General features: G+C 53.3%; 4 protein-coding genes across 4 annotated transcripts; all 4 read left to right on the top strand.

Moving 5' to 3' along the window:
* Positions 1 to 3012: 3012 nt before the first annotated feature.
* Positions 3013 to 4809, top strand: J4E79_010318 (uncharacterized protein; the record flags this gene model as incomplete). The annotated part of the gene is made up of 4 exons (XM_049359157.1): positions 3013 to 3116; positions 3165 to 3419; positions 3468 to 3877; positions 3929 to 4809. 4 exons carry the CDS (start codon positions 3013 to 3015, stop codon positions 4807 to 4809), a joined length of 1650 nt encoding a protein of 549 aa, XP_049206535.1.
* A 1968-nt stretch (positions 4810 to 6777) lies between these two features.
* Positions 6778 to 8117, top strand: J4E79_010317 (uncharacterized protein; the record flags this gene model as incomplete). The annotated part of the gene is made up of 2 exons (XM_049359156.1): positions 6778 to 7116; positions 7206 to 8117. The coding sequence occupies 2 exons, from the start codon at positions 6778 to 6780 to the stop codon at positions 8115 to 8117; spliced, it is 1251 nt and encodes a 416-aa protein (XP_049206534.1).
* A 1967-nt stretch (positions 8118 to 10084) lies between these two features.
* On the top strand, positions 10085 to 11356 carry J4E79_010316 (uncharacterized protein; the record flags this gene model as incomplete). Its single annotated transcript, XM_049359155.1, has 1 exon — positions 10085 to 11356. The coding sequence occupies one exon, from the start codon at positions 10085 to 10087 to the stop codon at positions 11354 to 11356; it is 1272 nt and encodes a 423-aa protein (XP_049206533.1).
* Positions 11357 to 11695: 339 nt separating this feature from the next.
* Positions 11696 to 12705, top strand: SAT3 (Short-chain dehydrogenase/reductase sat3; the record flags this gene model as incomplete). The annotated part of the gene is made up of 3 exons (XM_049359154.1): positions 11696 to 11759; positions 11823 to 12434; positions 12488 to 12705. 3 exons carry the CDS (start codon positions 11696 to 11698, stop codon positions 12703 to 12705), a joined length of 894 nt encoding a protein of 297 aa, XP_049206532.1.
* Between the last annotated feature and the right edge of the window lie 1269 nt (positions 12706 to 13974).

Genomic DNA, 13974 nt, shown 5'->3' with positions numbered 1-13974 from the left:
CGAGGTTTTGTGTTATAGACACTGGCTTGGTCGCGGATGGGCGGTTCGTAGGCGTGGCGAAAGCGGTAAGGCTTCTGGGGAGATCAGGCACGGAGCAACTCGAGTGGAGTGTATAGTGGGTAGGTGTTATGGTGGGCTGAGGCGTAGGCGAGTATCAGGCGTGTTAGGTGTTCAGGCAGCGTGGTGTTGCCGTTGAGCTTCGCGACGGCAGGCGTGTCAGTATATCGGGAGCGACAGCGGGTGTCGACCGCAATTGTAGAGACAGTTTATGCGCCAGGGCCTTGCATCGCGCACCCTGGTCGCACTCTTCTTCTGGCTCGGCGCGCGCTGGGGGGAGAGATGGTCGCTCGTAGCCGCTTGACCCGCTTCGTGGACGATTGGGCGTGTGGGCGGCGCGATTGGCTGGGCTGCTGTGATGCTGCATGCGACACCAGCCTCTCTGCAGCCACGGTGCCAGTATCCTGGATCGCGCCGCCAATTTAGTCTATCCTATCAATCCTATGAACGGCTGATGCTCGCTAGCTTGGCAAAGGTAGTGTAGCGAGGGCGGAGCTAGGCGTGAATCTTCGCGTTCACGTGGTTTGTAGCATCTGCCTAAGACTTGGTGACTGTTTCTCGGCGGAGACATTATTCAGATCATTATCCAAATTCTATACCGCTACTTCCTTGATGGTGGCGGACGAAGAGTTTGCAAAACGCCTTTACGCAAGCCGATTCGCGTTACCGCTGGCTCTGACGTACACGATAGCCATGAAACCAGCGCAGTGCGAACAATCGGCCACTCTGATCGAATAGGTAATTCTCCGCAGATATCGCCATCGCACGTGCGGCACGGCAGCACTCAGATAATCCGTCCCGACGGATGCCTGAGTCCCGGTTTCTGTTCTGTGCCTCAGGTTCTCCAACCGCAAACCTGGTGCATGATGATCAGTCATCTGCATGGAAGATCATATCGAAGCTCGCTCCTGGTTCCTCAGGCTTGCTCATCAAACAACATCATACGACAAAGTTTACTTCAGATGCCCTCGTGGCTGTCAATGCCGTCACAGTGGGGGCTGGCAGCCATGGCAGACGTTGACGCAAAACAAAGTGGTACGATACTCGTTCGGTATCAGTTCGCACTCATGGTGAAGCTTTTGGCAGGGCTCCTGTCGGAGAATTGAACGTGGTTCACAAGCTGTCGATCAGAGGGCATGTGTGGTTGTGTGCAGAACAATGGCCTGATGTTGTTTTCTGCGGGTGTGCTTTGGTCAACGGCGAGCAAAAGGAAGGCGCGACCGTGGCATCTGTTTACGCTGCTTCCCAATTGGGAAATCTATGATAGTGTAATCCAGATGTCGGAGTTGAAGACAGCCCAGAATCTAGCCCTCCACCATCACTCAGCATCCATCACATCGCCTAGAACCACTTCTCTCGGCTTTCTTCGCACTGCACACCGCTTCCCGCATCACGGTCTAAGGCGGGACTAACAAGACTTTCTTCATATCGTCGGCCATCCACGAGGCCGGCAATTCGCATGCTGCCGTCCGTCGAGCCGTGTACGATGGAGACGGTCCCAAAATAGAGGCGAGATCTTGTACACATGCAGCCAGCACAGCGCAGTAGCGGGCTCAAACTTTGTGGGGGTTCCTCGAGCGCTTCGAGACAGCCCCTGATTGGCCGTGTGCGCCACGCCAATGCTCGCCCGTTAGATTTGGTGCTACCAACCACGAGCACAGAGAGCCTTCAACAGCGATGAATTCAAGCCTCGGCGGTTCTAACGCAAAAGCCACAACAGGCTCCTACCATGTGTCTTTCGCGTCTTCGATGCAGTCTTCTGCGCAAGGGGCGGTAGTTTAGAACCAGATCCGCCACCCCAATGCGTGCCTTCCGTACTCCGGAGTACCTGCCAACGCTATCCCCTCCGCGACTGCAGTCATCAATCCCAAAGCTCCAGCCTCTGCATCTAACCTAACGACATAACGTAGCGAATACCACTTTCAGCGATTCATTCAGATACCCGTCCTGATTTTCCTATCCCTTTACGACCCGCCTTCCAACGTGCATCGTTTCAGCGCGCCTCGCCTATCCGTCGTGAACCCCATCAAAAGAATCGGAGCCCATCTGCCAACGGTCAATCGCACCCTTCAGGAAATACCGTCCGAAACCCTACCACGCGGCTCAGGCCCATCTGTCAGATCGTGCTCACGTCTGAAGTTTGACAGTTGTAGATCGTGAAGATTCGCAAGCCTCGCAGCCTCACCAACACCAGCCCCAACAAATCCACTAGCGAAACGGCAATCGCCTCGCCACTCGCCGGCATACACTGCACTCCTACTGCGCATTATCCAAGAGCAACTGAAGATCTTGAGCTCCGAACATACGACCGCATTTGCAAGGAAAACATGGTTCTGTGCCTGGCGCTTCAAGTCTGAGACGCTCTTCACACACTAGCCGCTCGCGCATAGCAGCAAACCCCTCCCCCAACTTCGATACCTCAAAATCCGACCTTGCGCCCATTCAGGTTTGGCGCCACCGGATTTCCTCTGCATCACGTCCCTCCCTGGTCATAACCTCTGTCATCCATCTTAACGGCTCCTGGTATACGGCACCTTCGTGGGGCATCGGTTTGAGCCACATCCGTACCGAACAGGCCCTGTCGGTTTCAGCACAGCGTGCCGCTCTACCCAGGTTTTACGGCTTTGCCTATCTGCACCTGATCTGCGCACGTTGACTCGGCTTGTTCCCAAGGCTTGACACTCTAATACCCTTGGTTCCCGGCAGCCTTGGATCCTCCTCCCCATCCGCGCGCTCTCTCTCTACATCACTCCGCTCGTCCCGGGACACCCACATTCTTTTCTTCACTTCGTATCTGGCTGGCCGGGTCGAACTTCGACTGGATCGTTTATTTCCTGGTTGGGTTCGCTTATACCACGCGTATACTCTTTAATCTTTTCTATAATCACCGTTGAACGGCACGCCTGAGGTGGACTTGTTGACGACACAACCGATTACCGCGGAAGAACATTCATCATGGGCGGCGGCGGCACATCGTTTTCCAGGCTCTTTACGCCACAAAAACTCTTCTTTCACATCTTCTTCTGGGGTTTCCATTGGGCCCTGTTCGGTATAGGATGGTAGGAAGCCCTTACTCATATCATCGATCAACCACTAATTTTAGTCAGGTGGAAACAAGCTGGTGATGCACGTTTAGCACCGCTTAACGCTCTGCAGTACTCAGTATGGGTATCTCGTGGTGCAGGTCTTGTCCTGTCAGTCGACACCATGGTCATCGTCATGCCAATGTGCAGAAACATCCTCCGATGGCTCCGTCCCAAGGTGCGCGTACTGCCGCTTGATGAGTCTCAATGGTTCCATCGACAAGTCGCCTACGCCATGTTGTTCTTCACTATCCTCCACGTAGCGGCGCATTACGTCAAGTGAGTTGATATACCTCCTACCAAGCTTGACTTCACTAACAAAGATAGCTTCTTCAACGTCGAACGTGTGCAGGTCCGACCCCAGATCGCGCTGCAAATCCATTACGCCGAGGCTGGTGGAATCACAGGCCACATCATGTTGCTGTGCATGCTTCTAATCTACACCACGGCGCACCACAGGATTCGCCAACAATCATTCGAGACGTTTTGGTACACACATCACCTGTTTATCCCGTTCCTGCTCGGCATGTACACACACGCAACCAGCTGCTTCGTCCGTGATACCGCTCCAGCTTTCTCTCCATTCGACCACGACAACTTTTGGACCCACTGCATTGGTTACGAAGGATGGCGATGGGAGCTTGTGGGAGGTGGTCTTTACCTCTTCGATCGCCTCTACCGTGAGATTCGTTGCAGACGCCAGACCCAGATCGTCAAGGTTGTTCGCCACCCATACGGTAAGCAGATCATCAACGTTGTTTTTGAAGGACTGCACTAATGCCGAATAGATGCCGTTGAGATTCAGTTCACCAAGCCCAGCATGAAGTACAAGCCCGGACAATGGCTTTTCCTGAACTGCCCGGATGTCAGCTACCACCAGTGGCATCCATTTACCATCACTTCCTGCCCCAACGACCCCTACATCTCGGTTCACGTGCGCCAGGTTGGTGACTTCACTCGCGCACTTGCTGATGCTCTCGGTGCTGGTCAATCGCAATCCAAGCTCTACGACGAGCTCGACCCCATGGGCATGTACGAAATAGCACTTCAGCATGGCCAAAAGATGCCCGCTCTCCGCATCGACGGACCCTACGGAGCCCCCGCAGAGGATGTTTTCGAGAACGAAGTCGCAGTCCTCATCGGAACCGGTATTGGTGTCACACCCTGGGCCTCAATTCTCAAGTCCATCTACCACCTCCGTCTCAGCCCCAACCCACCCAAGCGTCTCCGCCGTGTCGAATTCATCTGGGTCTGCAAAGACACCTCATCCTTCGAATGGTTCCAGACCCTCCTCTCATCGCTTGAAGCGCAGTCGCTCGGCGGCGCAGATGGCGACCAATTCTTGCGCATCCACACTTACCTCACCCAGAAGATGGACGTCAACACTGCGCAAAACATTGTTCTCAACTCTGTAGGCACCGACAAGGATCCCCTCACAGAACTCAAGTCGCGCACCAACTTCGGTCGTCCCGACTTCCAGCGCCTGTTCTGCGGCATGCGCGATGGTATCCTGGACCGGACTTATATGAATGGTCTGGAAAGCACGCTACGCACAGAGGTCGGTGTCTACTTCTGCGGTCCTAACGTTGCGGCGCGCGACATCAAGAAGGCGTGTAAGCAGGCGGCATGCCAGGAGGTCAACTTCAAGTTCTGGAAGGAGCATTTCTAGACGCTGTTGTTCAAGAATGTGTATTTTGTATGCGAGGTTAAATGTCAAAGGCGTATATTAGGTTGATATGTATTTGTTACGATTAGCCTTCAGAGTAGTAACCCAAGGGTACACTCCATTTTCATGTGTTCTTACTACAATATGCGGATTATGGAAAGGAAAGAAATAAAGAAAGAAACTAGACTTTTTGGAAACCTCTATCATGCCTCGAGTTCTTTTTACGCATGCGTTCGATATCTGATGTGTTGGTGATACTTACTCGTACCTCCTAGAGAGACTCGACCACACGAACCAACACACCAAGCAAGACAAGCCTTCACCAAGCACGTCCAACCTCCAACACAACCCACCATCGAACCACCCTCACTCCACCCAAGTACCCATCTCAATCTCACCTCTAACAATCATGCACCACGCCTCTATTCGCCTCATCTCTGTCCCTTGCAGCCTCGCTTCGGTACAACGAGCTTCCGAACCATGCGCATGATGAAACAAGACCTCTTAGCACCACCATAGTAATCCCACCGTTCCACTCTGAATACCTTGGCAGCTATAACAAAGGATCAAAGCTGTGATGTTAGAGAATGAAGGTGGTGCGATGATGGGTCGATACATTCGCCGATGGGATTGGGAAGGAGAGTGTAGGTGTGTGGGTGTAAGGCCACCTGCCTGTCTTACCCCGAATCCCTACGCGCGCGCGATAACTCTTCCGTCTTCCTTCAAGAACGGTTCCATACCACTGCTTCTCTTTCTTTATGCATGTATTATCGTTGTGCGTGTACTTGGATATACATAGCAACTGCCAGCGCGATGCGCGTCGTCAAGCCGCCAGTCCAGTCGCCACATATTGCGGCGCAGTCGTGCAGCAAAGACGGACCGGAGACCGCGGGGATGGAAATAGACGGGAAGTCTGATGTGCATGCGGCGTGGGCGGTTCTATAGGCTGATATGGTTCTGTGGATTGCGATGGTGTACGTCTTCGGGATTGAAGAAGACGAGGGTGCTTGCAGGTGGTGTTCGCGACTTCCATGCGATGACGAGGTACGCGCCCCGGTTTCCTCAACATGTGTTTTCCTTCCATAAATGACATGACACCTAGCAAAGCGAATGAACAGCAATAGTCTAACTACCATTGTCTGTCTGCGCCAACGTGACATATCAATCCTTCCGTCGTACACCGTACCTGCGTGACAACCCAACCGCCGCATCTAGAACCCATCAATCGGTGAATGCGCCGAGCCAACACACCAACAAACACTTCCATCCCCATCCCGAATCGGTCACGAGCCGAGGCTACACAAACGCTATTCATGGTTTACGCATGTTTTTTCTCCACTCAACACCACGTCTCCAACTATCGTGAAATCCGACTTCTCTCTACTAGTCTCGGAGGTTCGGTGTAGGTTACACTACCAGAAGCAGTATAGCTGCAGCCACCTACCTCCAACCCCACCACGTAGCTTCGCGGCGGAAACGTACAAGGGGTCCAACTGCATCGCGGAACTGCCAGACTGGGAAGCCGATACTTGCGCGTACCTGCCCCTTCTTGCGGACTTGTCTGCCCTCCCATTCGTGGAAAGACTGGTGATGCGCGACTATGTGGGGTTCTTCCTCCAACTTGCCATGGCGGGGCGGCGTGACGTTCTCATGAATGGAAGTATTATTCACGGGCGCGGTTTGCGTGGTTGCCCCGCACCAATTGCGAAGGAGCGGAAGGGTAAAGTCTGGGTTATAGTAATGGATTAGGTACATGCTGGCAAGCACCAAGCGGTAAAGGCGTACGCTTGCAGACAGGCAGAAAAGAAGGGCCGCGGGAGTAGTAAAAGGTGGCCAGGTGATCTTTATTGACGCGGTTGTCCCCCCCAGTTTTTTGTTTACCTACCCTTTCTACTATCGGACCTTTCCTGCATCATCCCCATCCTTGCGATTGCATACCTTTAAACGTTCCTTTTTCGTGCGTTTGGTTCCATGGCTTCTCTTCCCCTCTTCACTAGCTGGGCGTCGGAGATTAAGCAACAACTCAGCATCAAGGAAGAGACGACCAAGATGAACGGCACACACACTGAGGCTGCTGCTGCGCCGGCGACGAACGGTGTTAGCAAGGCTAATGGCAACGGCACGGATGTTCAGTTCTCGTCAAAGGCTAATATCGGTGTTTACACCAACCCCGCGCATGATCTCTGGGTCGCGGAGGCGGAACCCAGTCTGGAGGTTGTGCAAAGAGGAGGAGATTTGAAGCCAGGCGAGGTTCTTATCAATGTCAAGAGCACGGGAATTTGCGGGAGTGATATTCACTTCTGGCACGCTGTACGTTTTCCATGCCCCTGGGGTTTTGACGGCAGCAGAAAGCTTCCAAAGCTACACAGAGGACGAACAAGTGCTAACTCCAATTCTAGGGCTGCATCGGACCCATGATCGTAGAAGATACCCACGTCCTCGGCCACGAATCCGCCGGCACAGTAATGGCCTGCCACGAATCCGTCACGCACCTCAAGCCCGGCGACCGCGTAGCCATCGAACCCAACATCATCTGCGGCGAATGCGAGCCCTGCCTCACAGGCCGCTACAACGGCTGCGAGCGCGTCCAATTCCTGTCCACACCACCCGTCACCGGCCTGCTCCGCCGCTACCTCAAGCACCCAGCCATGTGGTGCCACAAGCTGCCCGACAGCATGACCTTCGAAGACGGCGCCATGTTGGAGCCTCTTTCCGTTGCTCTTGCTGGCATGGACCGCGCGAACATCCGCCTGGGTGACCCCACCATCGTCTGCGGCGCCGGCCCCATCGGCCTCGTCACACTTCTCTGCTGTCAAGCGGCTGGCGCGACCCCCCTCGTAATCACCGACATCGACCAAGGCCGTCTCGACTTCGCCAAAACCCTCGTCCCCGGCGTCCTAACCCACAAAGTCGAATTCAGCCACTCAGCCACGGATTTCCAATCCGCCATCCTCAAACTGACCGACGGCGTCGAGCCCAGCCACGCCATGGAATGCACCGGCGTCGAATCCTCCATCTGCGCCGCCATCCAAACCGTCAAATTCGGCGGCAAAGTCTTCGTCATCGGCGTCGGCAAGAACGAGATGAAGATTCCTTTCATGAGACTGAGTACCCGCGAGGTGGATCTGCAGTTCCAGTACCGCTACTGCAATACTTGGCCCAAGGCTATCCGGTTATACAAGTCTGGTGTGATTGATTTGAGCAAGCTGGTTACGCATAGGTATAAGCTTGAGGATGCGGTTGAGGCGTTTAAGACGGCGGCGGATCCCAAGACGGGGTGTATTAAGGTGCAGATTCAGAGTTTGGATTAGGCGTGGGTAGGGGAGTTGAGTGGCGAGAGGTTTCTTTATGATGTATATGACGATGACGATGATGAGCATGAAGTGCGGTGGCTGGTGTGAGGGTGCATTCAGCATTTACATCTTGGCGTTTTTCGGGGAGAGTTCGTCTGGTTGACGATATCTAGCAGAAATGAGATTATGACTCTATGCATCTCCTGTGCCTATATGTGCTGCTTAGCTCAGCTCCCATGCGGTCTGATTGTACGTCCACATACTGCTTTCACCATACGCATCGCTCCATCCAAGAAAACTCGCAACGACCCCTCACTCGGGCCCCTCTTCACCTGACAGCAGCTGCTTATCCGGCTCGACCACTTTAGATTGATATGGGCCGATCGATATGTCCGCGGATAGTTCTACATTCGTTACAAGAGACGGTTATGCCGGCATACTCCATGGGTGTTTTGGGAACCACAGAGTTGCATTCATCATTCGGCACCGAAGCAACAGAGGAGCATAGAGCCGTAGACATGGATCTATAGACAGAGAAGTCAGTATTGTGATGACCCAGAAGGAGAGATATGAGGCAAGAGAGTGCTTACATGCTGCTACCATGGAAAGCCGTATTCCTCCGCTAGGGAGACTACATTCGGCGCGTGTACCTTGTCCCAATGTCTATAAAGTTGCTCGCGCTTTACATTACGGATGCGCCGTGGTCATGACTGCATCAAGAGAACGAAGTCGCTGAAGCGACAGTTCGACGTGTGTTCCGACGAGGCTGGCGCGTCATCATGGGCAGATTGGTACGTTGAGTTGAGGGTTGGGGATGATGACGACGGGACCTCGACGCGTTGTCGCACAGACCAATATCGTCCAACCTACGCGTTCCTCCAACCCCCCAATCGCTTCTTGCATCTCCTCCTCGCATCCATAACACATGTATGAGTTTCCGCGCACGAATTTCTTCCCGTTCAGTCTACAATCTGCAAGGCCCTGCAAGGCCCTGCAAGTCAGATACAAGCTTTATCGTATTAGCAGTGGCCAATGAACCACAGCAAGCCATTTACCCTACTCGTTCCAGCTTCTCCTGCGTAGAAAGGCCCTGCAGGTCGCGCGCAGGTCTCTCGTGGCTCTGCATATGCTTACTGTCAGCACCCTATGCTCATGTTGCTCTATGATAAGTTTCCTTCGCCTGTCGCGCTTCTTCGAAATGATCCTTCCACCTTTCCTTCTCGACCCTCAACATGCTGCTCCAAAGCGTTTTCTTGCTATGCTTCGCTATACTTACAGAGGCTCGTACGCATCTCGGACGTACTGCGCAAGTGATTGAAGCAAGACAGCTCAGCAATGAGACGGCATACGATTTCATTGTTGCTGGTGGTGGCATTGCGGGGCTTACTGTTGCAGATCGATTAACGGAGAACCCAAATGGTACATCACTCGCGTGCTCGAAAGGCTTCAAATTAATCGTACGCGATAGTCACAGTACTAGTAGTCGAATACGGCCCTTTCGACCAGAGAGAAGATGGTATCATGATCCCTGGGGCCTATTTTCCGGTGCCTTACCTCTGGCTGCCCTTGATGAGTACGCCACAAACCGCGCTTGGTGGTACATCGTATGGTGTGCCATGTGGCAGGGTGGTGGGCGGCGGGTCTGTTGTGAACGCCATGTTCTTCCATCGATCAGACGCAGAGCTCTATAACGCTTGGGAAGAACTGGGTGCGACTGGCTGGGGTTGGGCTGACCTGTTTCCGTATTTCAAGAAGGTATGGTTTACTCTCGCTTTGTGAACAGTATGCTGATGATGAGAAGAGTGAGAAGTTTACAGCACCGGACGCGATTTATGCAGCTCGTCACAACATTACTTGGGATGTTTCCGTACATGGCTTTGATGGTCCAGTGCAGGCTAGCCATGCTCCTTATGACTACCCGGGTAGCGGTGAGTCTCTAGCGACCCGGCTGAAGTATCTATAAGCTCACGATCAGGGTAGCCAACATGTACAACGGAGCCCTAAAGCTAGGTATCCAGCCAGCCCTGGATCCCAACAATGGCCGCGCTCAAGGAATCTTTCGCCTCCTTCGCTCCGTTGACCCCAAAACCCAGACGCGTTCTTCAGCTCGAATCAATCGCTATCATAGGAATGATGCGAGGCCAAACTATCATATCCTCTCGGATACGGCGGTATCGCGCATTCTGTTCGAGACTGTCACCGCTGTAGGCGTGGAGTATATTGACACGTCTGGTGGCGAGAAGCACATTGTCCGAGCGAGCAAAGAAGTCATCATAGCTGCTGGAAGCGTTCATACCCCGCAGATCCTGCAACTTTCTGGGATTGGCGACACTGCTCATCTGGAGAGCTTGGGTATTGAGACTGTTTCAGGTCTCCCTGGTGTCGGTCGAAATCTGCAGGATCATCTGGTTCTGAAAGTGAATTACAACTGTACGCGACTGAATTCCATACTGTCATTTATGGATTGGCTGATTGATACAGATACATCTAATCACTTTCCAAACGGCGGTTCATTGCAGTCCAACGCCACGTACGCCACAGAACAACGCGCTCTCTACGACGCTGGAAAAGCAAGCGCATTCGACCTCACTGGTACAACTGGTAATCTCATGATTCAGCTGCCGCTTTTAAACTGGACGAACGACTCCGCATCCATCATATCTCGAGCGTCCTCTCTCTCACCGAGCGATGTACTTGGTAGCGATGTCGACCCATCAGTTCTCGCCGGGTATGAAAGACAGCGTGCCATCATCCTCAAGGACATCAACGTAGAGGCCGTGGGCGGTCTATCATGGAACACCGGCCCAGAAACAAGCATCTACATGACCCGCCCTCTCAGCCGTGGTTCAATCACCATAAACTCAACTAGCATCCTTGACGCTCCACTCATCGATTACGGCGCGCTGACAGACCCAAACGACCTCGACATGTTATACGCGATCTACATGAAGAACCGCGAACTAATGGCAACATCTGATACCGCCATTCTCGGTCCCATAGAGACAGCACCCGCACCGGGCATCAGCAATGAGCAAGATATCAAGGAGAAGATCAAAGCGGCATTGCAGCCAAGTAACGCGCATCAGTGCTGCACTGCTGCTATGATGCCAAGAGAATATGGCGGGGTCGTCGACCCGCAGAATAGAGTCTATGGCACGTTCGGACTGAGTGTGGTGGATGCGAGTACGTGGCCGCTTGTTGCTGGTGGTGGGCCGCAGGCTAGTGTTTATGCTGGAGCTGAGAAGGTGAGGTTATGATCGAGAAAAGCTGGTGATCATATATACTAATGATGCGTAGGCCGCGGATATGATCAAGAAGCGTCACGGATTGCTTTGAGATCCGTCTCGTGATGTGCTTGGCGTTCGTAAGCCGCGGCGTGGACATGGAGAAGTTGTCGGGGTTTGCGGAGTTATCGCTCTTGACTCTCTGTCGGGCGTTGATCTCATCTCACGTGTAGTCTACATCCAATGCATAGTACTCTGAGGCAGCACCGAGGTGTTTGAGCGTGGTTACTAAATGGACTCTCGCATCAAGAGCTATATATACTTGAGCCTACGAGGAGCAGTCCTTCACTTCATCAACTAGTCGCACTCGAGATGGATACTTCACAGCTTTTCAGTGTCGAAGGCATGATTGCTGTGGTTACAGGCGGAGGCACAGGTACCTTCTCTTCTTACCATCATCTCATATCGATACCTCCTTCACTCCTAACACCACTGCCAGGGATCGGCCTCATGATAGCCCGCGCCCTCGCCTGCGCCGGCGCATCCAAAATATACATCCTCGGGCGCCGCGAAGACAAACTTTCCACCGCAGCCTCTCAACACGAAAATATCATCCCACTCCAATGCGACATCACATCCAAAGCATCCCTGCAAGCCGCCGTGGACTTCATCACCCAAGATATGGGCTACATCAACCTCCTTGTCGCAAACTCCGGTATCTACGGTCCACCGTCAAGTTTCATGCCCTGCTCAAGCGTCAAAGAACTGAGGGAGCATATGTTCGAGAAAACATCTATGGAAGACTTCACGCAGACCTTTCATGTCAACACTACCGCGACGTATTTTACCATGCTGGCTTTTCTCGAACTACTGGATGCAGGAAACAAGAATGCCATAGCCGGTGGATTTGGTAAGCCACTGAAAGAAGGTAGCAAAATACCGAGTATACAGTCACAAGTCATCATTACATCCAGCGTAGGCGCCTTCCTGCGTGAATGGCAATGCGCGCCAGCATACGCGGGGAGTAAAGCAGCGATCATGCATTTGGTCAAACACACCAGTACAGGGCTTGCGCCGCATGGTATCAGAGTCAATGCTCTGGCGCCTGGATGTTCGTCTCCCCCTCCCCACAAACCTACCGCTCCGTGGCTAACAGCATGTCAGTCTTCCCATCTGAGATGGCCAACGCAGTTATCGAAGGCAGGAACCCCAGTACAGAGAGCGTCGACGATCCAAACTTCATTCCTGCACGAAGATTTGGCGGAGAGGAGGAGATGGGTGGAACGGTGTTGTATCTTGCGAGTCGGGCGGGGAGCTTTTGCAATGGGTTGGTGCTTGTGAATGAAGGGGGGAGGTTGGGTGTTACGACGAGCAGTTATTAAAGATGGTAAGGGTACGGGCCATGTATGAGCAGCTGCCATGTCAATATGAAGGCAAGCTGTATATTCTCTTATTTCCAGCCCTGGACGAGAGTAATCGCGACGCCGTTGCATGCGCGCTGTGACTATGACATCACAGACGCTAAAACATCCACCGCCTGATGCACGTCGTTTGCGATACTTCCGCTGATCATGCCGAGCAGCGTAAGCTGCTTTTCCCGACCAAAAAGATGTTTAATGTCCGACCGGCTAGCAGCAGCTGTAGGACGAGGGAAGACAAGGCTGAGCGAGAGAGCCTTCACCCCAGCGTTCCTCAGCGGCAAGCGCTATGACAGGTGGACCACGACCCACCATCTACTGCCCACCGCCATCCCTAACCCCCAAACCAGCCTTTCACAAAATCCTTCGATACCACAAACCCTCCTTCTAGCTCCCAACCCATCACCTCTGTGTCCCCCCACCCCCTCCCGGCACCACTTCCCCCATCCACACGGCATCACACCGCCCCTCGGCCCCTTTTCCCATCCACCACGCACCCTCCTACAACACACATGCAACGCTCTTGGGATGATCCCCGTATACGCGCTGTACAGAAGTGGAGCCTCATACTACGCATCCAGTCCTTGCATGGTCTGCTGTGCGACACCTGCTGACCGGCTTTGTGCGTGTGTGACGGGCTGTCGTGTGTAACGCGAGCAGGGAGGATATGCCTGCACCTGCCCTGCGGCAGGGTCCAGATGCAGCCCGGACCCGTGTTCTGAAACGAGCGTTTGTTTACTGCGTTTGGTTGTGTGGGTTCGGGGCGGTGTGTAGCCTGCGATGTATGTATGTGGGGAGACGGATGGTGGAAAGCGGTATGTGGAAGAGAGATTGCTGGTTGGGGTGTGTCGTTACGAGGTGGTGTGGGTCTGTTTTCGGGGTTTTGCAGCGAGTGTTTTGGGGGGAAGTGACATGCGATCAGGCGTGAGCTGAGGTATCTGCAAGTCAGGCAGGGGTATACTGTTGGAGTGTGGTTGCGCAGCTCAAGGTAAACTCTTTGGAGAAGCGAGAACGTGCATGTCATTTTGGGAACAACGTGAGAGTGGTGAGCAACGCGCGTCAGGTGGTGATAGTACCTTGCTTTACTCTGCAGGTGGAACCGTGGGGTTGAAGCTCGTTACGATTATCATTATTCGCTCATGACACCTTTTATGCTAATCAGTACAAAGTATCCGGTACATGACCTCCTATATTTCCGTGGTATCGCATGCGCAGCAACCTTATACACACTAA

Source organism: Alternaria viburni (assembly GCF_023758015.1).
Source record: "Alternaria viburni strain BMP 2772 chromosome Unknown scaffold_29, whole genome shotgun sequence".
Taxonomy (NCBI): domain Eukaryota; kingdom Fungi; phylum Ascomycota; class Dothideomycetes; order Pleosporales; family Pleosporaceae; genus Alternaria; species Alternaria viburni.
Note: the sequence above shows the minus strand (reverse complement) of the source record. Positions and strands in the feature narration are given on the sequence as shown.